The sequence below is a fragment of the Falco biarmicus genome, chromosome 4 (genome assembly GCF_023638135.1).
Source record: "Falco biarmicus isolate bFalBia1 chromosome 4, bFalBia1.pri, whole genome shotgun sequence".
Taxonomy (NCBI): Eukaryota; Metazoa; Chordata; class Aves; order Falconiformes; family Falconidae; genus Falco; species Falco biarmicus.
The window spans coordinates 104994648-105021437 of NC_079291.1; the positions used below are offsets into that span (position 1 = coordinate 104994648).

The 26790-nt window shown below is 42.6% G+C and overlaps 1 protein-coding gene and 1 long non-coding RNA gene across 3 annotated transcripts; one reads left to right on the forward strand and one right to left on the reverse strand.

Moving 5' to 3' along the window:
- On the reverse strand, positions 1-26790 carry RHOA (ras homolog family member A). Of its 2 annotated transcripts, XM_056334557.1 has the most exons (6): positions 26627-26773; positions 19074-19203; positions 8469-8626; positions 5626-5746; positions 2250-2380; positions 1-1270 (listed from the first exon to the last, which is right to left on the reverse strand). In XM_056334557.1, the coding sequence occupies exons 3-6, from the start codon at positions 8622-8624 to the stop codon at positions 1097-1099; spliced, it is 582 nt and encodes a 193-aa protein (XP_056190532.1). In that variant the 5' UTR covers positions 8625-8626; positions 19074-19203; positions 26627-26773; the 3' UTR covers positions 1-1096. The 2 variants fall into 2 exon arrangements, with proteins under 2 accessions (XP_056190532.1, XP_056190531.1); XM_056334556.1 differs by lacking the exon at positions 19074-19203 and having other exon boundaries at positions 26627-26790.
- On the forward strand, positions 8633-12259 carry LOC130147449 (uncharacterized). The gene is made up of 2 exons (XR_008821246.1): positions 8633-10202; positions 10582-12259. It is a non-coding gene; the product is annotated as an uncharacterized LOC130147449 (long non-coding RNA).

The following is a 26790-nucleotide window of genomic DNA, read 5'->3' on the forward strand; positions in this document are numbered from 1 at the left end:
TACAGGGAGCTTAGAAAACTGCCTTTATTCTATTAGTTGTTGGAAAAATGAAAATACAGAAAGAGTTTAGTTAGCTGCAGAACAGCAAGAAGTTCACAGGTTAGGAGTCTGATCACTACATGGTAACCAAACTTACACAAAAAGTTTCTTTTTTTTCCTTTTAGTTTTGAAACTGGGTCCAGCAATGAACTTAAGGCAACTGAACAGTTCAGAAGCTTTGAGTGTGAGCAGGCTGTCTTTTCTCATCCCTACGGCACGTCATGGAAAAAGCTCCTCCTGGGTGTGCAGACCACTCAAATCATTCAAATGGGTCAGACTCTTACAAATGAACAGGGGAAGAGGACCAGCTGCTTTCCATCGGACTTTATTTTCAAATACAGTTTCTTAAAAAACCCAGAACACCTTAACGCAGAGGTTACAAGTAACAGTATTAGGAAATCCAATTATACAAAAAATACTACATCTAAGCTGGGGTAAATAGATTTATTTTTGGTAACATACATTTAAACTGGCACTAATTACACAGTAACTAAAAGGTAACTAACATGAAACCACAGAACCCTCACTTTTCCTTAGCTGAATGGGACTTGGTCATTTCAGAGTGATCACATTTTCAAACTAATGTTTTACACCACTGAGCCATGAAAATCAGATCTTCCTAAATGTGATAGCACTGAAGCCACACTTGATTCCACATACAGCCATGTAACTGTTGTACTCAGTTAGAATAGGACGTTAGTTAGAAAGTAGTTACAGACCAATCCTCTGTGTTGACAGCTTTTTCTCTTTCTAGAGAGAAGAAAGAAGATAGAGAATTGTCTTCAATTAGCGCCTGGCATATCCTGTGAGTGCAGAAAAGGTTTGTTAGAGGAATGTTGAGGTTAACCTTGGGTGCACAGATGAATTTGATGCAGATTGTTATAAAAATCATGGTTGGCTTCTAAATACTGGTAGCAAGATGACTCGATTTTTAAATCTCTTAAGTAAATTATAGATAATGAAAAAGGCCAGTAATCATACACTAAGATTAATAAACAGCACTTCAAAATTACTCAAGTGCAGGGTGCTGCTTTGGCCATCTTCCTCTGGCCACACTTTATAAGAGAAGGCACCCGGACTTTTTCTTGCCACGCCGGGCTTGCAAAGCAGCTCTAGTGGCCATTTCAAAAACCTCCCTCACACCGTCTTTGGTCTTTGCCGAACACTCCATATACCCAAATGCACCAATGCGGTTTGCCATATCTCTTCCTTCTTCAGGTTTGACAGGCTCCTATAACAGCACAAAAGCAACACGTTAGAACCACCAACACGCACCCGCCTTCCCTTTCCCACCCAGCTTCCCAACAAAGGCAAAGGAATTTCTGGATTAAATGCACATAATCAATTGGTTAGTTAATAATTGTTCCCCTGAGAATGGTCCTGTAAATAATAAAGGCAGATATAAAATAAAATTCGCTTATTTTCTCAAGAAGCGGCATGCACCTCAGCCTGGATTACAAAGATGGGGTGTATGTTTGCATACTGCACCAATGCTTGAAGACATGATCCGTTTTCTAACACCTCTGAGCATGAAGGCTGCAAGATCCTTTGAAACTTGAGCAATTGCTAATTTCTGAAGAAACATTTATGCAACTCTTTGCCCCAATTGTAACAAAAGCCTGTGAACAAATCCCCAAATTAATGCCTCAGCTTTTGTCTAAAAGCAAATATTATGCAACAGGAGCAAAAATTCCAGGACAGAGCAGAATTATCTGTAGTCCCATACCCAAGCCAGGGGTTTCAGACTCAATTTGAAAGAGAAACCTAGCGATGAGGCTCAGGAGTGAGCTACAGCACTGGTGGTTATCACCTCAAAACACCTACCAATACAACTGTTTCCTTTCACGTCCTGAACATACCAAATAAAGAACAACTCAAGTGTGCGTGCACTTGATGTGTTGATGTCTCCTAATTAATTCCTTTCTACCGCAGGGATCCAGCTCTCCAGCACGGAGATCAGCTGGCTGTTAGTAACCCAATATAGCCATTTTCATTGCTGAGAATGCCTTTTCCTACAAGCTAAATCTCCAAATATGAACAAAGAAACACTCAATTAAAGGTAATAGATACTTTCTGGTTTCTGTCATGGATAAGTGTTCATTATGCAGCCCATAGGAAGCTGGCAGCAAGCTGTGGATGCCTATTTAATGCTCTGGTACAACCACTATACACTTTCTTCGTTTATTTAAGACTATCAGAAAGGAACCCACCTGCTTCATTTTGGCCAGCTCTCGTCTTGTGTGCTCGTCATTCCTCAGGTCCTTCTTGTTTCCTACCAAGATGATAGGCACGTTGGGGCAGAAATGCTTCACCTCCGGGGTCCACTTCTCTGGGATGTTTTCTAGGGAGGAAAAAAAAAATATGACTGTACTAAAACTCACTTCTGAGGACAGTTTTATTTTGAAACTTTTACCTGCTGTCTGAGTGGTTTTAGCTTGCTAATCCACACTGATGCCCCTTCTTCTACTTTTACTTTGGGAAGCAAATAGACCTGTTCTGGTATAAGCAAAAAAGACAGGCCTGTCTATGGTAATTTTAAGGCTGAGGGACACCTAACCTCTTGGCTTCTCTACGTCTCTCAGTAGCTGCCTGACAAGGGTTAGCATAAGGTACTTCAAAGAACAGCATGCAGAATTCTGAAGCAGAAAGTTACGGAGTATTCTGCTTCAAGAGAAACATTTTATTTATCTCCAGAAGCTAAAGATGGGCGCAACCCTGAAGCTAAGTTTTTACATCACTTCTTCCTTTTATAAAGCAACATCAAACAACCACTCCGAAGTCTCCCATTAACTGTAGCTGAAATGTTGTTCTATATGCTAATTACAGACGCACAGAAACAAAGACTTTGTGTAAGTCATTTGCAGATTTGCCATTTCTCCCTATCTGCAGCAAATGAATTTGCACTCATCTACAAGGAGCTTCGTCCTCCTAATGTAACTTCCTTACCTGACTTTTTTTTAAATGGAGCTGCAAATGGAAGATTTGACAGCTTTTGAAAGCAAAACCTTGATAAATGATATATAGCAGGAAGTGCTGAATGGCCCAAAATATTAGGCTTTGCTTTCAGAAGCTCTTAGACATGTGAGATTCCCCGGTGGATGTACCTGCAGACTACATAACCCCTTTTTATCTTCACAAAATTCCATTCAGCTTTTGAAGAGACATTCACTATTAGGGTATTGTTTTCTTGCTTGAAAGAACAACTTAAGACAAGCATTTAAGACAGTTTTTGCACTACAGCCAAAACAGCAATTCTACAGCTGCACCTGGAGTGCTCAGAGGGTGCCGGCCTCCAGATGCTGCACACCTGAAGAGCTGTCTGGCAGTTCCCTGCTCCCTCCACTGCTCCCAGGGACACAGGCGCTCCGATACTAGTGAGGAGGAAGGGAGGAGAGCGAGGAAAAAATAGCCAAGATCAGATTGGACTCAAGTGAACGTCTCTCCCCCTGCCTGCAGGGTTCAGTGACCCATCTTGTTTCCAGGGCGGGCAGTCTGTGAGCTCTCCAGCTGCCCGGGGAGCAGCACATGCAGGAGAAACAAGTGCAGCTCAGACCCTGCATGTCGCTGTTCACAGCTACACCAGACATGGCCTCAGCGCTGCTGCCAACTAAACCTCAAACTGTTTTGGAGAGAGATAAAGACAATGCAAGGTGTCTCTAAACACAGGATCAGGTGGAAGTGATGGAGATAAGGATTTCCCAGATACCAAGCTGGCACTGGTTTTTCTAAAAAGATACTTTCAACTGCCCGTTCAACAGCTGCTACCCCTTAGAGGCAAGGCAAGAAACGAGACTGAGCAGCTACCAAACTTTAACCCAGTCAGGCTGTAATGACACTGTAATGGCTTAAGGAATATTTTATTTGCTCATTTACTCAAACCTACGAATTTTGGCAGGAATGGTATTTTTCAACCATTGTGGCAGCTGCATTCAGGACTAATCCTTCCACTAACTGCATTTCTGTGCTTCCTGGATTCTTTTTGTTTCATTCTTGTTTCTTCCTAAGACACAACTCTGAGAAGCAGAGTTCATCCATAAGACAGATCAGAGGTGTAGTAAAAAAGCCCCTCTAAGGACAGCTTGCAGTGACCATGATTGCCCTGGTGGCAAAAAGCTCCAAAGGGTTCAGTGGTTTAATACATTTAAGACAGAACTGGTATCCCATATATGAGCACCAGTTAAAATAATTTAACACCTGTCATTAATAGACAAAGCAGAGGGGTCTCACTTTTTCTGGCTAGGAGATGCTCAATGCATGGACATAATTTTGACCAGTTACAAACAAGTACCAGTCAGTCACTGCACAGAAGGTTTTTATCAGAGCACAGCTGGTTGTACACACAGAATTGGCGTGTCTAAACACCTACCTTAACGTTATCTGCATTCTAATAAGAAACCTCACAGTCACTAGTGAACAAATCCCACTGGTGAGAAGCAGATAAGGGAGTTTTTTACAGACATCCACTTGTTTAAGAAAGTACTACCACAATGTATTTGTTTAGGAGACTACATTGGATGGAGTAATTACCATTTCAAATAGAAATCAAAAGTTCCAGAGATGCCGACTCTTAGAAATAAGAGTAGCTCTATCTCCTGCTCCTTTGTCTCTTCAAAAACATCTTTATAAGATCAAATATATATAAATCTAACGTGTAGATATTGATGTCAATTAGTGAAGACTTCAGTCTCAGACTGCATACAGAAGAGGTGCCCATATTTTTGAAATATATGTTTTTGGAGCTCAGAAATCATACATTGGCAACTCTTCTCTTTCCTCCATCACAAGCAGATGTCAGTCACCAGAAAGCACACTAGGACAGTATAAATCTCCAGCCTCTGATCATTCCCCGCAGTCAGAGTGCTGCATTCCAGTGTAGTTCCAATCCCTGTTTTTAACTCCCCAAGCAGAGCAAAAAAACCCAGGTTATTTGGGACCAGTAACTCAGTGTTTCAAGCTCATCTCTCTTGAATAAATGGGGAGAAGGGAAAAGGGATGAGATCACAAAACTAGCTTTCCCATTTATGTAGAAAATAATTTCTTTTCCTGGATATCGTGTGATCTTAAGTGTATAAGAACCTGCAGTTTCCAAGAAGAAACAAAAAAAAGTAAAATAAAGTCAAAACTTCGGTGGGCCATGCCACTCAGTGAACACCTTATGTACTCACAGGGCTCCTGGCCACAGCAGAGTGCAACTACAGCCTTCCTGTTCGCCTGGGGTCACCGAGGCAGCACCTCCCAAAGGGTGAGCACGCCGCCTCGGCCCCCCAGGCAAGTGGCCAGGCTGGGGGTGCCGATCTAGGCCAGGAGCTGCCTTCCTGCTAGTGTTGCTCAAATTATGCAGCAGAGCCCCGGATAAACACAGTACGCTGCTGAGGCTTTCAAAATGCCACTCAGCATTGTAGAAGAAGAATACAGATTCCTTTAAGATCTTAACGTCTAAAAACTATGCATTCAAACCAGTATGAATTTTGAAACTAGGAATGCTCTCAACCATTACAGCACATGAAAATATATTTTACAGCATGATTTCCAAGGGGAATACTGCAACACAGAGAACTAGTTCAGTTCAGTTAGTGATCTACTTACCTAAACTATCAGGACTATCAATTGAAAAACACATAAGTATAACATCAGTATCTGGATAAGAAAGCGGTCTAAGTCGATCATAGTCTTCTTGTCCTGCTGTATCCCACAAAGCCAACTCCACCTGCAGAAGAAAGGCAAGGCAGTTAGTTAGCCAGATCACCAGGGGAGTTTTGATTCAGAAGCCAGTAATCGAAAAGAAGTAGATAAAATACTTCAGTCAACTCCTCTCAAAAGGAGGAGACTACAAGACAAACCACTTTGACAAGAGAACTGTTAGAAATTTTTTGTTCCATAACTTCAAAAATCAACTTATGCAGCTTATGAGACTTTTCTCTATATCCATGACCAGTGTCAATTCTCTGAAAGGACATAAAAGCTACCAGTAGAAAAGCAAGAGAGAAGAATCAAAGAGAATCAGCTCCAAAGGGCTGGGAATCTTCTCTGATAAGCATTCCAGAAATATCAGTTTTCAGTGAAAGTGGACTCTCTAAAAGTATTTTTTTTTATGATTATGTATATTTTCATTTGGTTTACAACTGGAACGTGCAGCAACTAAGAAACATCAAGATTGTACTTATTTGTGCACAAATTCATTAAAACTCCATCACAGCCAAAATTTACACTTGTAATTTGCTTTGAAATAAACCCGATTTGTGTGTAAAGCTTCTTGTAACTAAGAACTGAATAAAGTAACTAATGTTCTCAATATTTCTACTTATGGTAAAGCTAGGGGAGAACACTCCAATAGGATCGTTTTCCTTCCTGTTTAAACTCTTACGTTCAAAGACTCCAATAGTAGTAGTCCACAGCAGCTCAGATAAAGACAGATTGCCGGAACTGGAACCCAAATGTGAGCCTGAATGTGCAATGCAACTGTTTGGTTAAATTGTGAAGATACAAACCTTAGTTGCATGCATACACAAAAAAATTCTTCTGTATTTCAGTAAGAAATACTCCTCCTCTCAAAGTCACCCCTGCATTTGCAAACATGAATTCTGTGGCAAATATTCCTATTTTTTACAGAGATGTCTGTTGAAGGTTCCCTCACATGACTGGAATCAGCTCCTTTGCTCTACCCCTAAAAAAATGCACCTTGTACCATCACCGTTTTGTCTTCACATAGCTTCTGAACATTGCTGGTAATGCTTTTCCAGGAAAACAGAAGTAAGTGCTGTCAAACAGAACAGTCTTAAGTAGTGCTCCCTTACAAACTTCTGTAATCACGTTTTCTGAAGACAAATTGCTTGGATAAAATATGTCCTCTACTTACCAAAAAAAAAAAATAAAAAATCAGCATTGCTCAAGCTGCTCATGCAATTTTTATTTAGATACTGGCTGCATGTAGGTGATGGGGCATGGCTCCCTGTTCACCCATTTAGAGATGCAGATTCAGGCAGAAGGGAATGAGCAAGTTTGACTAGGTGATAACAAGAGAGAAATACATATTGTACATATTTTAAACATTGTCCTTAGAGTCTAAGATACAATATAGAAACTGCAGAAACCATCACTTGGCAGGGAAAACATGTTCTAATATTAGTCTAAAAGTAAACTATTTTTTTTACCCATTCATATAATGGGAGATAAAAGCTTTCTTTAGACTTCAATAGCATGAACTATTATGACTAAACCCACAAATAATCTATGCCTGTAACAGTAGGAAATCAAATTTAACATAAAGCCCAAAAGTAGCTCAAAAAGTTTCTTCTCAAACCAGGATCCAAACTGAGCAGTTTCGATCAATCTGCCACTGCATACGAACTAGAACTGACTGGGAGATGTTCTGGCTGTACCTGGACCCAGAGCAAAGACACAGGTTGCAGCAAGAGGCAAAACAGGGAAGCTCAGCACTGCCAGCACCAAAACCTGCCGCATGCCTGACATGAGGAACTATGGCACTGAGGTCAGCTCTGTGCAGTTACAGTAATAAAACAGCCACGTGCCATGACTGCCGAAAAGGGGTTGAAAATACTTGAGCTTTCAAGGTGCAAAGTTTCTGCTTCGTGTGTTTCCAGAGTATCCTGGAAAGTAACAATTTCAAATATCACACACCACCTTGTGTGACACAAGTGCAGAAGGGAACCTAGTCAGCGTCCAGAGAGCAGCCTCCTGAAAACGGCCTCTTGGAGCAGGTGTCTGGCATGTTTGCTTGTTTGGTAAACAAAAGGACTCAAGAGGTCACACAGATTGAAAACAGATTTTCAGAAGATTGAAAAATAAAATTAAATGTTTTAATGATTAATTTACTGAAGTACAAATTAAAAATGAAGCTCAGTGAGCTGTGGGTATGCTTTTCTGCTAAGAATTATGTTCCTTCAGACAAGTAGGACAGATGATGCTGATATACACTACAAAAATCAAATCCCTTTGAAGCCTGTCAGTCATCTGTTCTGAAGAGGATCCTGCACATTGCCAGGAGTAGGTATGAAAAAAGCGACTCTCTCCAGGAACTAGTCTTTATTAATCACAATACCAGGTCCCTATCAAAACAGGGAGCCCGTTATGCATTTCCAAAGGCTAGCAGCCCTGTGTCCTCAGCATGTAGGCATGTCTTTGAATTGCTCCAACCCCTTCCACCTACTGCAACATTTTAATTGGAATAACTATGTTTTTTAGAATCTCAACTTGTATAAGGTTAGAAATAGGTTGTTAGACATTGGATATGAGCAGGTCCTAGCAAGGCCAATATTTTTTCCACAGGAACACGCTTAATATTTAAAAATATATTTACAATATAAGCACTAAGGATGTGTACTAACCACTTAGTAAAGAAGTGTAGAGATCTCCATGGTATTCTGAATAACTTCAAGTTCGTTTTGACTGTTACAGAAGTATATACATACCTGCTTTCCATCCACTTCGATATCTGCTACATAATTTTCAAAGACGGTGGGAACATACACTTCAGGGAACTGGTCTTTGCTAAATACAATCAGCAGACAGGTCTTTCCACAGGCACCATCACCCACTATAACCAGCTTTTTTCGAATGGCTGCCATAGCTGAAAAACAAAACGACAACTTATCAATTCTTCTGGTACAGCTTTTAACTGAGATGCTAATAATTAAAAACCACTAAGTTTTCAATTAGTGAGAACTTTTAAATTGGGTCTGCACGCCCATTAGAGACAGACAGGCATCTGCAATCACATGCGTTCAGATTCCCATCCTTTTGAGAAAAACACTCCCCAGCGCTCGTCAACACACTGGTGAGCCACTGGGTGTAAAAATAATAGAAAGGAGACAAGACCAGCCTGGTTTAGCATTTCTTAACCTATTCTAAAGACTAAGATAGGAACATCCAGAGATAGCAAGTGAGCAAGCAGCACTGTCCATGAGCACCTTCTGAAAAGTATCTTCTAGGTAATCAAGTAACACATGCTTCAATTCAAGGACAGTAACTTTTTTTGTCATGTGCTGAGTTGTCTTAACCACAATGAGCCAGTCAGCTGGACCGAGGGGCATCTGCTGTTGTGTCAGAGCACCAACAGAAGGATCTCAAGGCAACCAGCCTGCTCCTTAAATTACAACCACCACACTGCAAAGGATTTTGGAAGGCCACATCCCACTGCTCAGTCTGCTTTCCTGGGCATCACTACTACCAGGCTAACATAGCCTGCTATCGGTTTACATTAAGTAAGAGGGAACACAGAGGGAGACACCACCATGGTGCTCCACGCAAATCTCTGCTGTTCAGCGTACTGGTTTGTACAGGACCCTACGAATCTATGGCTTGCTCACACGCAACTCTGGCCTCTAAGAGACAGCATGAAAGCTTGAAAGGTTTAACAAAAGCCTCAAGGAGATGATCGTGTTGGATTTAGCAAATTTCTACGAAGTCACAAGCAGCCCATAGTATGGATAGGGATTGATGTTCATCATCACTTCTTACAAACAAATACAAGGGGGGCAATACAAAGATAGTAGAAAACGGGTCAAGCCCACCAGAAGGCAATGCGCCTTGGCAACTTGAACACGAAGATGTTTTGGACACAAGAAATTTATACAGGCCTCAAGAGGACGGGGCAAGTACATGGAAGAAGCTTCCTATGTGAGTTGAAGAATGCAGAAACCACATCTGCCTTAGAAAACCTCCGTATTAAAAGTACTTAAAGGCTGAGAATACTTTAAGAAACACTATATATGTGCCTGCTCTCTTCTTTCTTTTTCCTAGGCATTTATCTGTGACCACTGCAGGAACAAGCCAGAGATTTAGGGAGTGTCCTAGCTACAAGGGATTGGAATGAGGACAGAATCATAACTACTTTCTTCTCCATAACGTAAAGGACTCCAGGGGAAACTGCTTAGTCATCCCATGAAGCTTCCTGGAAATGGAGCAAACAGCAAAGCCACCACAATACCTACCAATGGATGACTAAAATACCACAAAGGGTATTAAACTGACCCTTGTGAGTTTAATTTTGCTATGACAGTCCCAGTACAAAGCTCTATGAGGATGACTAGTGCTGCTGGCAAGGGGAGAAGGGCTTGAAGAAGCACAGAAGGGAGTTAAAAGACATAGCAAAACCATTTTCTCCTTTCCATCTCTTCTCTTGCCTCATGAAATTAAGTAAAAAGGTAAAATGAACCATCTAAAAGCAGCTTTAGTACTATTAGGTGGTGAAGAAGTGGTGGATATTTCAGAGATTATGTATTTCTGCTCCAGGTACAAACAGAGAAGGACCATTTCAGCCCATCAAGCAGCAAGGGCTCAAGGACTTGTAGCGTGCAGCTTTGTCAGACATAACTGCTCAAGTAATCCAAATCCATCTCTAAAGTAGCTTCTTTCACCTTGTGGATATATATACACATATTCAAGTTATTTACCTTAGGGATCTGGGGTTATTTTTACATTTCTGGAGAGTTTAAAATGATCCAAGCTCTAAAAACGTTTTCTTTCAGTGTTTTTAGATGGTTTTGAATAATTCCTAGCAATGGTACTATTTGATTTTTGCAGAACTGCAAATCATCTGTCCTCTGTACTGAGTCAATGCCATCTACTTACAAGTTCTACCTAGTGTCAGCTTTGTCTAATCTGCCCTTCAAAACCGTAACGCTGAGTCCTACACAAAACCTCTGAAGCCATCTACTCCTGCACTCCACAATATTTACTATGAGAAAATTTCCCCCAGTGTGTATCCTCAACGTTCTCTGATGTAATGTAAGTCCGTTATTGTTTATCCTATTTGTCATGGGCATAGGAGAATAGATTATTGCCTTTCCCTAGTGCAGTTGAGAATATACGCCTTCATTGAGTCTTCTCTTTGGGCAAAACAATCCCAGTTTATTCAAGCCTTCTCTGTAAATCGTATTTCCTAGACTTTCCTTTCACTCCCTTCTGGGCACAGTCCAATTGGCACAAATTTACTGAAGCACGGATTCAACCCAAACGCTGAATCCAGTACTTCACCTAGGGCTTTACAAACATTAACTAGAGCTGAAGGATTATTTTATTGATCTTCCAGGATATACTGTTGCTTAAACCACACTGGAAGTGTGTGTCCTCCCGCCTCCAGAAGACAACAGTGTTACATACATTCAGCTTTTAACTCATGGTAAGTCCCAGATCTTTTTTCATCAGACAGCTACATAGCCAGTTGCTTTCTATTCACACCGCTGAATATTCTTCTGTCACACTTCTATTTATCCTTCCTCTGACTGGTGTTTTATTTCACCTTCAGGTTCTAGTTCTGCCCTCCAGCTTAATCATAGTCTTTCTCAGATGCAAGTTTAATAATCATGAATCCCAGACAACTATCTAGGTCATTGATGAAAGCACACTGGAGACAAAGTAGGTGGATGACAGAATGGGATAACCTGTCCTTCCTCAGTGTCCTCCCTCTTTTGCCCTTCTGTGCTACCAGCTGAGGCTCTGGCCCTTGATCACTTGTGTTACCTGCAAGAGCACCTAGGGTAGGCGACCTTTACAGCGTCACCGACAGAGAAAAAGACAGTTGTCTTTTTCTGTGGGTTACCAGATCAACTCTTCCTTTATCTTCCTCTAAATACTGCCATCACTCTAGTTGTTTGTTTGTTTGGTTTTTTTAAACATTCCTTGCCAGTTGAATCTCATTTTATGATTTGCCCCTTCTACATATTTATGCCTAAGGTCTCCAAGAAAACTACAATTCTGTAAAAAAATTAATAAATCATCATTTAATGTAGTGGCTTCTATAAACCCTAGAAAAAAACAGCTTGAAAAAAATACACACACACGTATTAAAAATTATTTCAGGAGCTTTACTTTATCTCCTCAGTAACTTTTTCCTGAGAAAAGCCTGTCACAAAACTCTCCCTGCCTGAATCTTTCCTGAGATCTGTTGACACTTTTTGGACCCCATGTGGAAGTCCGCTCTCAATCCAGGTGCCCTTCAGCAGTGCGTGCGTGCTCAACCACTTCCTCCCCACTACTTAAGATCCACCCCATAGAGACTCTCCCCTGCTCACAATCTTTTATGAGCAGGATGGTCACCAGGACACCTCAAACCTGCTGAACAGTCCCTTCTGTCTAGTACATTGGCTATCTAGGTAATTAAAATTCCTTCACCACCAATTTCCAGAGGATCCTGCCAGACACTGACAAAAAGCCTCAACCCCCTTATCTTTTCTTGGTGACCTGCGGCACCCTCATCTTTTTTAGTTTCACCTTCCAGAGCATTACCACAGCAGAATTCCTTCTGCATGATGTCCTCTGAACAAATGTGTTATGTATAAAATTCATTTCAGGATGCAAAGATCACCACTTACATCCTTGAAGCTTTCACTTGCCTCCAAAGCCCTTGGAGTTGCTTTTGATTTGTTTACCTCAAGTGTTCCCCTGGGCATGCAGCACAGGCTGAGGCCAGTTTGTTTACAGACCTCAACAAATTTTCAGGAACAGCTCAGATTATAAATGCTGGGTAGACAACAGACTTCTCAGATCAGATGTCAGGTCTGATCACTGGACAGACCCCTCTCCATGCACCTCCGAAGGAAGTCACCAACCATCACAACCACTTGTTTCTTCCTGACATTACTGGTTACAAACTTTACAGCTTTATGGTACTTGAAGTTTCTTCTCTACTGGTGAGGTTGGACCCTTACTTGCTGCCAGAACAACAGACTTCATTTTGTTCAACCTGTGGATTTTTAAGGAGGGAACACTGCTGCTGAGCCTGCACCCAGCTTTCTTCTTATGACAGATTCATCTTGTCTGTAGGGCTGAAGGTATCCATGTGTATGGAAATCACTCTAATGGTGCTACAATGTCTCAAACCCCCATATTTGGTCTTCAAATTTTAGCAGATATCTGGACACAGTAACAGCATCTCCTGATCTATGCATTAGTATACTTACAATAATCATTTCCTAGTTTAGAGGATTCAATGTACAGATCAGTATCTTTCAGCTAATCATTTCTAGATAAAAGAAATACATTCCTACCCAGTGTGTAGCCTTTAAGGGATTGTCAGTTCTGGCAAATACTCAGAAAAGCAGCATCTCTGTAGTACAATGGAGGAAAAAATTGGTTGCTTAGAAAGGTGCTACATCTTAGTGGTGCATATCACAAGGACAACACTAATAGCATTTGCAACAGTTGGGTCTTTCTCCTGCATTTTGACATGCTCTGCTTTTCTTAAGTATTCTGAATCCTGGAAACACATAAAATTTGGACCAGCAGTATGTGGGAATCAAAAAGCACTATGCTAGCCTAAAAAGTTTAACTTAAGATGTACAGTACTTACGTTACATGCAAGCTAGTATTTGCTGTAGCACAGCCTGTCACCAGTGAGTATGTGTCTACACTTAATGGTAAAAAAAGTATATGAACTACCTAAGAGGGTATTACAGACAGACCAAATCTAAGCTACTACTAAGTCACTGTAACTGAACACAAGTACTATACATACATCCTTTTATGCAATGCATAGAGCGAAAGAGACCAATAAATTCAGAAAGCTGCTGGAACAGCATCACTGCTGATGCACACAGAACACTGAGCAATAAATAGTCTATCCCAATTAGTGTAGCAGAATGGCTGCAGTGATCTAGGGGAATCTTTGCTGTCTTCTGCAGCAGATCTGCAATTTTTCCTACTCTTAAATGACCCACTCTTCCCACCTTTGCATTTATAGGATTCTTAAAACCTGTAAATTCTAGCTAGTCTGCTGGATTCAAAGTGGAAACTCTCACAATATGACTCAAATGACTCATCTGAATGGAAGAGATTCAATTATGACATTTCCTCAACCCAGGCCTTTCACAGGTATTACAAGAGCTTTAGACATCGTTTACTCAATCCCACTAACATCACAGGAGGTTACAACACAAGGAGCTCCTGTTTGCTGCGTTACCACACCAATAGCCTTGTTACATGAGGCTGCTATTTCTAAGTGCAGTGACGCTCCGAGACTCATGCAGCATAAAGCCCTGCTTGTTAAGAGAAACTAGCAAATACTCCAGAAGAATGAGAAATGGGGAAAATATTTTTTCCCATGTTTTAAATGTACTCCCCCCAAGTATTATTGTTTACTGCAGTGGAATTTGCCTCTTCTCTTCAGCACGCTATTTATTTTTCCAAGGAACAACATTTCCAGTGCCTCCTCTCCTGCAAATCCCAAGGCCACACAGCACGAGTAAGGGCTGTGGAAACACTGTTGACATTCTGAAGTTGGATAACCTGGTAACAAACGTGCCAGGTTTGCCTGTCTCGCTCTGGATTTCATCCTGGAGAAAGTAATAAGGTGGAAGAAACAGCCCTTTATCATCACATAGGTATCCTGACTAGATTTAATTTCAATGACCAATCAACTGCTATCAACTTTATATTGCCTGCTACACCATATGGGCAGATCCCTCAGTTTTGTTAAGAGATCTGTATTACTGCATATGTTAGCAAGAACTCAGCAGAAGCAGTTCAGCAGGACCATTAGTGATGTTTCTGATGCTGAGGGGGAAAGATCCTCTAAATTCTTTCCCACCTAAACTTGCTGAAGTCCTTAAAACCAAAATGTTGGAAAGTAAAGGTTTTGAAATCGTGTAAAGACTGCTTTGCTGCCGACTCCTCCACACTCAGCACTGAAACAGTTTGCTATTGAGCAAATTACAGCCTGGCACTCTTCTCACTTGCTCCATTTCCCCTGTCATTCAGTCAGCCCTGTCCCGGGCCAGCAGGAGGAACAAGAGCAAGCCTGAGGGACCAGAAGACTAAACCCTACTCAAGTGTCCTCCCACCCCAACCAGTCAAGCCCTGCCCTCTACCTACCGCAGGGTAGAACTGCCTCTGCACCGAGACCGGGATTTACTCTTCAAATATACTCACTGCTGTTCCAAGTTTGAGGGGGAGGAGGAATGTGTTTCCCCAAAGACTCCAGTGATGAAGAGAACATGGATGGGCTTTCCCCACAGTTCTCATCTGGCTGTTTAGCAAGGTCTGGCATCAAAACTGAGAACTACCAAAGCAGTCTGGAGCAGAAAGCAGCCCAAAAGCAAACAGGTCTGCCTTCAGGACAGCTGTGTACAGACAGTGAAGAAACTGTGACTGAATACAGAGCATCTGGGTAGGGGAAATGGTCCAAAGACCATGAGCAAAGGAATAGGGGGGGCAGGCAAACAGGCCAGGAGGAGGATGGCAGAAGGATGTAAGCACTCAAATCCGCCCTCTAGAGCAGAATCTAGGATTCCCACATCCCTCAGCTGTTTGACTGCCAGCAGAAGCCAAGCAGCTCAACCTTCTCCCCTGCTGAAGTCCCAATGGAAAATGTCAGCAACTGTATATTTTCTGATTTTTTTCTCCACTACGCCTTTCATTAGTGAAAGTATGTATAAACAAATGTCAGACACATTGCAGTTTGCTGTTGAAATGCTATTCATGCTACCTTAAATCAGCTCCTTTGAGCATACATAAGCCTATGTGTGCTATCATGCTATTTTTTCCACATAATCCATACAGGATGGCCATGCACTTAAACAGAAATAGTTATGAAGTAAGGGACACCATGACCCCAATTCACCTCTTACAGAAGTTGCAAAATGGGTAGCAAACAGCCTTGGGACTGCAGTAAGAGTAAGGGGAAGAATTAAAAAAAAAAAAAAAGAAAAAAGAAGAGAAAAAAAGGTGATTCAATCACATAAAGGAGTTAGATACAACCCATGCTTCTGCTACAGGATTCCTAAAAGATTCTGGAAGAACTACATACACCAAAACCAGCTGCAAGTGACCATTTATTTATTGTCTCAGAATAGAACTCATATGGACAGCTGCACTGAAAGTAAAGCCAAACTCCATGCTCAGCATGATCATGCTCGTTTGGTACCATGTACAACCTGAAATCAAGTATTACTGTGGTAGAAATATAGTTCCATTACAAGCCACTGCAATACAAACACTAAAAACACGAATGCAGTCACTGCTATAAAGGAAATAGTCAACACAGCTTATTTCAATAATTGAAATGTACTTAATTCTGTGCAAATTTGCCTGTGGACACTTGCATTCATAAACTGATAAGCCACGTTATTTAAAGCGGTGCTAACAAGGCCTTTGGGAAACAACTATATTTATATTCCTTACAGCATCCAACACATAAAGCAGCTTGACAGTACTGCAGAATAGACCTATTTCTAACTATGGTGCTATGTGGGAGCAGTTGGTAAGAAAAAGATATCTGCTGAGGGTTTTTTTTGAGGGTTACAGATGAAATTTAACACTTAAAAAAAAGTCCCAAAGCTGGCAAAGCACAGGGCAGGCTACTGATGTTGCACATTAAATGCAATCCAGAGAAACAGGAATTTTCTGTTATAAGACTGAAGTACAATTGAAACACCGACCCAGAAGGTCAGTGTAGTATCCTATGGGATTAAGATACCGGTCATGAGTCCTTCAGGAAGGTCCTTGGACATGGTGAGCTGAGTGTTCAGCTTTCTGCTAGGAGTTTATTCAGGCTGTGTGTTAACCACGCTCAAGTCTGGCAAGTTTTACTAGTTTTGGGAAAAATGCTTTGCAAACATAGATATACATTTCCAGAGCCAGCTTTAAACTGGGAGCAGTACAGCCGTGTTACAACCCCAGCGAACAAACCTCATCAGGTCTCAGCTAACTCCACAAATAACCAGCTCAAGCCTCTTTAGACCACATCACCAGAACTGGGAGCAGGGTCAGCTTAACTGCATTAGGTCTTAACAACATTGGTTCAGTGCCAGCCCTGGTGAACCCTTAATGACTGATGAATTTTATACAGTCACTAAGTTATCCAAAATTACAAAATTGTTGTTTAATAGGCATGAGCATACAATGCATTTCAGTTCAGCACACAGTGCGTTGCTTATGCTGCTTCTACAATGGCTGCAATAGGGCAGGAGATACCGCATCCAGCATAAAGCCTGCCAGTGCAAAGTTTTTGAGGAAACCTGAATCGGCAGTCAGTACTAGATCTGTGTTGTGTGTCATGCGGACATAGTACGTCTAATCTGAGATATCATGTGAAGTCTCAAAGCTGGATTCATCCTATCAAATTACAGCCTTTGCCCTTGCTTTCCTCTTCAGGATAAATCCTGTACGACAACATACATCTGACTCTCAGAGACAAAAATTGCTTTGGATTCTGATAAATTTTCTTGATTTCTAACAACTACAGGACAGAGGAAAACATTTTACTCTGCTCTCCTTCCCTGTACAGCCCACCCTCCTGTTCTTTACACGAACAATGCCTCAGCACGATCAAACACTCCCAGGAACACACAAACTATCTTTTGTTAAAACACCCAAGCCATGACCTGCGCAACCCTCTACACCCAGCACTGTCCCACAAGCAGCTCCAGCACAGACACCGACCAGGGGACCAACTTGTCCCTGCTAAACTTACACTTCCTACATCGAGACTCACAGACTGCCATTTACTACAGGTCTACACATATATAAAAATGGGTACATTGGCTTGGGACTTAGGTCTCTCCATCCTAGCGCCTGGCACTCAGAATCAGCTTTCTTGGGTCAGATGTGGTTCCCATGAATTTGGTAACCTCAAACAGACTTCTCTTCCATGAGCTTGTCCAGACTCCCTTTGAACCCATGTAAACTTCCAGCACTCACAACATCCTGTTGGAGGGAGTTCCCACAGCTTAATTACACATTGTGTGTAAAGCCACTTCCTTCGAATTCAAGATTGTCCCTATTAGTTTCTTTTACTGCCTCCTAACTCTGAAATGGAAAGAGTGAAAAGTTCACCTCGTTCACCCTCTTTCTGCTGCTCACGTAACAGACTTTCCAGACTGAAGCATCCTAGCATACAGTTGTGGGTTGGTTGGTTTGTTTTTTTTAAATACCTTTACACCTTTGACAATAGTGACTGGCTGATCTATCAGCTGGCTGCTCCAAGCATAACGAGTAACAAACCAGTAGAGGCATCAGTGAAGTGCTTCAGCCAGGAGGCCCCTTGGAAGCCCAGCAGCACAACACCGTGTACCCTCCCATCCGTCACCCATCATAGCCCCGAATGCATCAGGGCTGCTGCAACACAGGCCCAAGGAGCTGGAGCCCATAGGGACACCCCTGTTGTGACACAGGTGCGCTGTTACATCCATTCACATCATATCACAGAACCACACCCTCAGCTGTGTTTCAAGTGCAAACAAGCTGCAGCTTGGTCATTCCTGGGTACATGTTTCACTCCTTGCATTAACTTAAGTTAATCAAGTTAATCCTGACTTTAAAATAGGCAATAACAGAGAATCCCCTACCGCACTTCATGCTCCAGCATTAGTTAAATTTTCTGCATTAGTGATGAGGTTTTATTTTTCACTTTTTCATTTATTTGACCTCTGCAAATTTCTTCATACTGGTATTTTGTTTCTTCCAGGTGATTGGTAAGACATCCAGCCCAAGAGCAAACTCCTTCGTGTTCTCACTAGGCACAGATTCACTTGATTCTCTACTTGCCTTTTAAAGCTGTCCTCTTTCTACTAAATTTATTATGAACCATATTGATTTTGTACTGGCTTAGTCTCTCACTGAAAATGATGTGCAATTACCGTCAAGTGCTAACTGAAGGCTAAGATGAACACCTGTACTTAAGAACCAAACTGAAACAATTAACACTAATTGTTTCTGTTTCCCCCAGTCCAGGTTGAGTGACATTGCCTTAATTCTTTCCTGAATGCTTTGTTACTTAGTCCATTATTGTACCTGGGACTGATGTCTTAAGTCTGATGGGATTATAATCATTAAGGTTGTCCTACTTCTCCTTATTATTACTGTGTATTAGCATTCTTTCAAACTCCTTAAACTACTGCAGTATGTAAAGAGCTTTCTGGAAGAAAAAAAATATAAACCCCCTCTATTCTCAGGCCAGAGATCTTCAGAGCTGAGATATATGTCAAAACATAGGTGTCAATTACCAAGTCTGGCCAGATTAGGTATGCGATACCATTCACCCTTTTTTAAAATGTTATTTAAAGAGATAATCAAAATACCTGATTACAGGGAAGTTCCCTGTGCACAGATAAATAACTCGCGAAAGACAGGAAACCAAACAGAAAGATATGCTCAGCTCTCACAGAAGACCACCAGTGGAACCTGCACAGCTCGACACTCCTAAATGACCTGAAAAAGTGAGGAAATACAGCAAAGTTTACTGATGATTCCAAGATGCTCAGGTTACAAAGGCAAGAGCTTACTGTGATGAATTTCAGAACCTTAACAGACGCTGTGCCTAAGCAATAAAACTTGAAATAGATAAATGTGAAGTGATACACAAGGTAAAAACCAGATTCAACTTCCTATATGATGGAGTGGGGGCTGACCACTGCTACTCAGGAGCAATATTTCAGGGTTATATAGTTAATTCCCTTAAAATACAAGCTCAACACCCTGGAGAGCTAAAAATAAAATATATTTACAAGCTCCAATATTAAGAACTAAGAAAAAATGAACAAACCAGAAATCATTAAGCTGATTTAGGAACACAAGCACACCTGCATCTTTTGACTCTGTGTGCAGTTGTGATCCTCCCCATGGCAAGAGGAACTGGAAATGACTCAGAGCAGAGCAACACAGATGATTAAACTACAGAACAGTGTCCATATGAAGAACAACTATGGCAAAACTGAAAAAAGGACAATCTGGAAGAGACCCAGCCAAGGAAGAAAATTACTACAGACACTTCTCTAAGATCCTAAGCAGTGCTGAGAAGAGCTGGAGCCTGAGCATTCGGTCTTCAAAACAAGGACAAGGACACATGGGATGAGCCAGGTTCAAAGCAAAGGCACGCAGGCCTCCTACCAGAGCACACAGCAAGGCTTTACTGTTTCTACCACATTTCAACTTTTTTAGATCTATCATTTCTTAGTCGTATGTTTCTCTTTGAGCTCCCTTTTTCTCCCCGTTACTTCTCATGCTTTTGCACTTCTTTTATTTTCTACTTTCAGTTTCTACTTTTCTCCTATTTAATCTGTAGAGCTTTCTTGCATTGTTTTTAAAGTGCAAACAAAACAGACGCCTTCATTCCTTTCCAAGTCAGGTTATTTAATTTGCTTTCAACACTTGACTGGGGAAAAATATCGCAAAAGAGGGTTCCTGAAACATCTTTTTTAAGCCCATTTAAGCCAAAATTGTTAGGAACTAAAACAGCAATATGTATAAGCCACTCTGTCTTAACATTGCAAAACAGGATGCATGGTGACAAACACCAAACCTAGCAAGGTCCTCCTGGTCTACTAAAAGTTTTCTTTGCTCTCGACTACCTGCAAAGTTCACCCCTATGCTGTTCACCTCCCTATTTGTATGTAATTAGTGAATCAACACCATTTCAGAACTCAGGGAAGAAGACAAATTCCAGCATTTCTGCCCTGCCTTACTCTATACCAGGACAAGCCTGTCTCAAAGGCTGAAGGCAAAGCTGGGACTATGGGGGCAGAAAGCAGCACATTTTGTCCTCGGGATCAGTGGCTGCCATTGCTGTCCTTCCACCCTCTCAGCATTCTTGTTCCTTTGCCCCTACTGACTAGATCCGTGTTATCTGTAGGTACGACAACTTAGGAGAGCACTTCTCTTATGCAATACCAAGTCTCACGATTACTTTGCACAGAATGAGATTAGGGCTTAATATTGAGGTAATTATAGTAGATCTGTGGATCCCGCTCACATGCAATATGTAGAACACTTTGTGTTTGTGCCAGTTTTTTTCTTGGTATCCTCTCTTCACACCTCCAGCATGTCAAATGGGATGTGGGGCACCTGCATGCTGAACAAGGCAGGTTCTGCTTGGGCAAGGTGGCTCTGTCTTTAGGCACCCACCCCTGTCCCATAGCTGGCAGCAGAAACATGCGGGCAAGAGAAACTAACACTAACCCTTTCCAGACAACCATCTTTTTGTACCCATGACTGACACTCTCACCTGGGTTCCTCCTCTTCTCCCACCACAAGATGTCCGTTGAGATTGCACTGGTTCAGATCAAACACCCACCAAGCCCAGCACCCTGCCTGCAAACGCAGGTACCTCAGATGACTAAGAGTAAAAGAAGGAGCAAACACATTGATACCTCTGCAAGTAGTTTCCAGCTTGGAGGTATTCTTGGGTTTTTTAATCTTTGTGCTCAACAACCTATTTGACAGCATTTTCTTCTGCGATTTGATCTGTTTGATTCCGAAGCCACGTAAATCATTGCAATTCAAAGCACTTTGTGGTCTCAGTACAGGCTGTGGGAGAGGCACCACAGGTTTTGATCTAGACCAGACTGTGCTCAGTGATGCCTTTGCCAAGCTGAAAAGTTCAATTTTTTTTAAGCATCCCTTGTACAGAATCCTTATCCCTGATCATTCTCAGCCTCTTCTTTGCTTTTCCAGTTGCACTGTATCTCAAAGTCCTCTTTCCTTCATGCAAAACCACAGTGATCAGTGTGCTAAGAACTGGGAACCATGATGCTATCCTGTGTTTTCTTTATTCCATTCCCCAAAGCCCCTCACATGTACTCATGTGACCACTGTTGAACATTAAACTTGCATTTTCACAGAATTATGACAAGCTCTTTCTCCTAAGTGGCAATAATTAATTTTCACCCCAATGGTGCATAAACAAAGATTCTCCCCCCCAACACTGTAATTATCTGGAACAAATATCATTTGACATTTTACTGGCATTCAGTGTCAGAAGGATGAGCTGCAATTCTTCCTAGTCAGCTCTTGTCTTTTCTTCCCTTACTACTCAACACCTTTCTCACCAGGTATTTATGAGCATACAGGTGTAACACGGATGTAACACAGGTGTACAGCACAGGTGTAACACGGATCCCTGTTCTTCTCTTGTCCCAAACTTCCTTTCTCTGTGCTTGTTGAGTCATTCAAAAACTCCAGTAAATTTAAGCAGCACTGTCTCCTCTGCAAAAGCCACCTCAACTTTCTTCCACTGTAAGTTGTTAGTCCATCTGCTTACTTTATTTTATAATTTACTTTTTAAAAGGCATTGAACTCTGTGATATCCTGCTGAACTATCTTTAAGAACTGCTACCATGTAAGTCATCTTCTATTTCTCTGGCTTCAAGGTATTAAGTGAGAAGTTACATAGCATAATTAATAATTAAATCATTTCAGGCCCAAGTTTTCTTTGGAACCCTTGGGCAAGCACCATCTGGTCTTGGCATTTTGTAACTACATCACTTTGCTCTAAAAAACTTCTTTGCCAACACTTCAAGCAGAGATAGATGTTCCAGTGAGTCCTGTTCCCCGTAAAGAGAATTTCTGACGGAGGAACCTCTTTGGATTCCTCCACAGTAAACAGGAATGCACATAAGTCATTTAACTTTCTACTGATGACTTCATCACCAAGTATTTCTTTCACTTCATCATCATCTATTGGCCTTCCAGACTCTAGCACCTTTCTCGCTTCTGATGTACTTGGAAAAGATTTCTTTAAAAAAAAAATATTTTTTTTTGCTATTAATATGATGCTGCTCAGAGTCTTTCTGGCAGGTCCTTATATTTTTCATTTGACTTGCCAGAGTTCACATTCTTATTTACTTTTCTGGTCAACTTCATGACTTGAACTTTCTAAAGGCTGTATTCTTATTTCTAATACTTTCTTTATCCCAAACTGCATGCTCATTCTCATCTGTCAACATTCCACAGTATAATTTAAAATCTTCCCAACATTTCCAATCTTAAGCGGTGAAGCCTAGCTCTGCTGTGGTTTACATGGAACCCAGCCTTTCCAAACAGCTTTTGGACTGAGGTTCAAAAAATGAGCCAATTCACTTTGTCAGTACCAAGTCAAGATCCTACTGTAAGACGGCCTTCTCATCTCACATAATTTCAACAGAGCAGAGAGAAGGTGAAGAATAAAGAACCTCCAGGTGTAAAATACAAGAAAAATGAAATCTTAGCAAAGAATGCAAACAGAGATAACTGGTACTTGGAGAGCTGCTACTTCTTTCAAAACACTGACACATGCAAAGACAACCTTTCTTAAAACTGTGAAGAAGAGGAGCAATCACTTTGTATATACTAGGGATCTGCTCCAAATGTGACAGTTCAGTAAGTCAGTACATGGTCAGATGAGACAGAATTATTTATTATTGCAAAGCACTGCTAATTAAGTGAGCAAAGAGACTGAATTCCAGCCCCATTTCTGATTGAAAACAACAATTAAAAAAGGCAAACAAGAAACTCATAACTGTCAGAGCTTGAGGAAATAAAGACCTCATACTCATTGTAGGTGTACTGCCCCCATTTTACTCTGTATACTAGTGACTGTCCATCTGTTCCTTCTACTAGGGACCTTGGTCATGAAGGCTGGTCAGAGAAAGACAGTGAACCTCGTTCTGATTAGTTTAATTAGATGATTCACTTAGGAAGGACTGGCTGTTAGTTGTGTGTACACAACAGTGGATAGGAAGTGTCTTAATTAAACAGTGGTTTATGGCTATCTTAGTTCTTTTACTGTTTCAAATGCCCTTCTCAATTGAAAACACAACAAAAGGAAACGGACAGAAGACAGGATGGACAGATCAGAATTGCTCTATTGACTCCAATTATGCTTTTGGTAGTTTTTATTCACAGTTCAGAATGAGGTGAGAACAGAGACTACATCAAGGCCAGAAGGCACCTGGACACCCAACAGTGGTGTAAAATGGCTTAAAGCAAGATTAACTTAACCAGTGTACCAGAGGCAGTCTTTTGGAATATTTGTGCTAATTTCTGAGATGATCCCAAAAGTAATAAACAACTACCTTTTTCTACTTAGCTACCTAGCTATTTATACGGCATCCAACGTTGCAGGAGAGGAATCACACCAATAGGTAAGGAGCAGAGGATTTTCATCGTGCATTCAGGTGTGTCCATTTGCATAGCTGTATCCCTGGGAATGATGGTAAACTGTCATTTGATGCACTTATTTTGTACAGCACTGTTCTGTGTTACAGGGTTTCATCCTTATTACTTGTTTACTAGGACAGATAAATCACAGATCAATTGAAGATTTAAAGGGCATGCTACCTAGCCTTCTATCAACATGCTAACTTCCTCAAACTCACTGATTAAACTTTCCCTCCACATTAGTAAACTGCATTTGAATACAAATTGTTAAGACAACAGAGCAGTACATGAGAGTTTAAATGTATGTGGAGTAACAGGTGAGCCAGATTAGAGTTTAGTATAAAAGGTAAAAGATAAGTGTTTGAGTGCAGACTTCAGAAATTTCTAGGGCAGAGCGGACCACAGAAACCATGTAAAGAGCCAGAAGGGTTTGGGGCAGCGTAAACACATTGAAAGAAAAAGATGAACTGGAAAATGTAGGAAAAAAAAGAGTTACCATTAAAAAAATTGAGGAAAGACAATATTTCCAAGCCTCTCCAAAATATCAAATAGTTTTTATTTGGAATCTGCTTATCTGAATAGCCAACACTAGTCCTACATCCTGGTGGCAGTTAAGATCATTTAGGATGTTTTTATTGTCAATTCCTGGCTCAGAGAACTCCCCGCCCCTGGTGCTCAATTGCCATGGCACTCCGCCAGAGCATGATTTTGGTGAACTAGGAGGGATAACATAAGAGTTGCTCAGATTAGCTCTGTAACTGAATTTCTTTTGCCACTCGTGTGAAGGTGCATTTATGTTTAATTTATGCATTTAAAAAACCCCCATGTATACTAGTGTTAAATGATACAAATCACCAATTAAAATTAATTTATGTCAAGCATTTATGCTGAATATGCTGTTAAGCATTCCGGTGAACTAATTAAAATGAAATAAGGCTAATGGCAGTTTTTCTTTTTTTAAACACGCAACCTTGGTCCAAACCAGAGCCAGAATTAGTCTGGAGATCTGAAACTGAAATGCTAGTGCTGCATGGCTGGAAATCTAGGTAAGGCCAGATCAGGGCAAGAGGAAGGCACACAGATGCATTAGAAGAGCCTTCGAAAGAAAGTATTTTCACAAACAATCTTTTCAGGGTGGGAGAGACTTTGTATTTCCTTACTGAAAAGAAATACCAAAATAAAGTCATTAGAGAATCTAATACTTTGAGTCACAAACAACATTTAGGACAAGTAAAAAACTAATTTTTGAGATCTCTGAGATTAAAAAAAGAAACAACAACAAGGTTGTAGAAGTTGGCTTTTAGAAGTGCACTGTTTTAAAAACACAGACAGGAGTTGTTACCTAGTCTAAGCTCTGGAGGCAGGGAGGGAAGCAACAAACCAACCTAACTTTCCCTAGGTAGGTCTCAGGATTTAGTTTTCTCTGAATCCCGCACCATATCCCGAGTGAGTGGGATGCACTGCTCATGAAGGGTTCCCTGCAACAAACAGGTGAACCATACCAGGAGAGAAACAAAAGCTGGATATGAGGCAGCAACTAAAAACAAACAAACTCCAGTTCCAGACACCTCACAGACAGACTTAAAGGGATATCAAAGTAGTTAAGGCACCATTTGACTGGGGACAAGATTTCGTCCTGAGCCACTGCAGTAACTTCAACTCTGTAAACATCTACAATACATTTTCGTGTTTTGTTGAGGTTTTTTTGACCCAAGCACAACTGAAGCAGTCACAAGGTTCCCCTCAGCCCTGAAGGAACAAACGGGTTTCCTAGCAAAGAAGGTTTAGGTAGTGGATAACTTGAAGCTGGGTAATTTTCAGTCTAAAGCAAGGCTGCTGAGCGACACGAAGCCCATCACGCCAGCCGTTTGTTCTAAACCAAACCCGAGCTCCTGGCTACACACTTGTCCGCGCCCTGGGCCTGCTGAGGCGGCACCGGCTTCAGCTACGGCAAAAAAAAAAAACACCCCACCAAAATTAAAAGTTTGCAGCGACCCCCCCGAAAGGCGGGTTCTTCCCCAACTGAAAGTCTAACCGCCGCCGAGACCCGGGGCAGTATCCCCGCAGAGGCTGCCGCCGGCGGGGGGTCGGGGGGGCCCCGGGGGCGCCCGGACCCGGCTCCGCGCTCCGGCGTGGCGGCGCCTCCCGCGCGCCCGGGTGACGTCACCACAACAAGCTGCCAGTCAGCCGGGTCACCCCCACCGCCCGGTGCCCACTCGTGTCACACCCCACAGCGGGGGGGGGGACTGGGGGAGGGGGACGGCCGGCGAGCGCCGCCTCCGCGCCGCCCACGGCGGAGCTGGCGGGAGCAGGGTCCCCGCCGCGGCCCAGGCGCCGAGGGCCGGGCGAGGCGCGGGCGTCTCCAGCGGGGGAGCCCCCGGGGCCGCGCCCCAGCCCGCCGCCCCTCCCCCGCTGCCGCCGCCCGGAAAAGGGCCCGTTACCGGCCCCGGAAACTCGGGGGCTCGCAGGGGGGCGGCCGGGCTGCCGCACACACCCTCCCCTTTTGTGCGCGCGATGCCGTCCGGACGCGGCGGCGAGAGGCTCGGCCGGGCCCGGCCGCCCCCGCCCGCAGGCCGCGGCGCGGGCTCGCGGCGCGGGCTCCCGGCGGGGGCGGGTGGGCCCCACCCGGCGGCGGCGGCGGCGGCGCCGCGGCGAAAGGAGGAGAGAAGCCGACGAGCCACCCCCTACCCCGGGCGGCGGAAAGCCCCCTCCCCGGTACCTGCGGCCTGCGCTGGGTCTGGCTCCCGCCGCTTCCTGCTCCACAGGCCCGAGCTCGAGCAGCGGCGAACGGAAACGGGCGGGGCGGGGGCGTGCGCGCTCACCGGCCCGGCGCGACGCGGCGCGGCGCTGCGCTCCCTCAGCCCGGCCCCGCCCGGCCCCGCC

What these genes read in the sequence shown, in the direction of transcription:
- RHOA (XM_056334556.1), bottom strand. Translation starts at nt 8,624, where the DNA reads ATGGCAGCCATTCGAAAAAAGCTGGTTATAGTGGGTGATGGTGCCTGT. An exon ending in TCGAAGTGGATGGAAAGCAG is followed by an intron (nt 5,747 to 8,468) that starts GTATGTATATAC and finishes TTTCTTCTGCAG; the next exon opens with GTGGAGTTGGCTTTGTGGGA. An exon ending in AGCTGGCCAAAATGAAGCAG is followed by an intron (nt 1,271 to 2,249) that starts GTGGGTTCCTTT and finishes GTGCTGTTATAG; the next exon opens with GAGCCTGTCAAACCTGAAGA.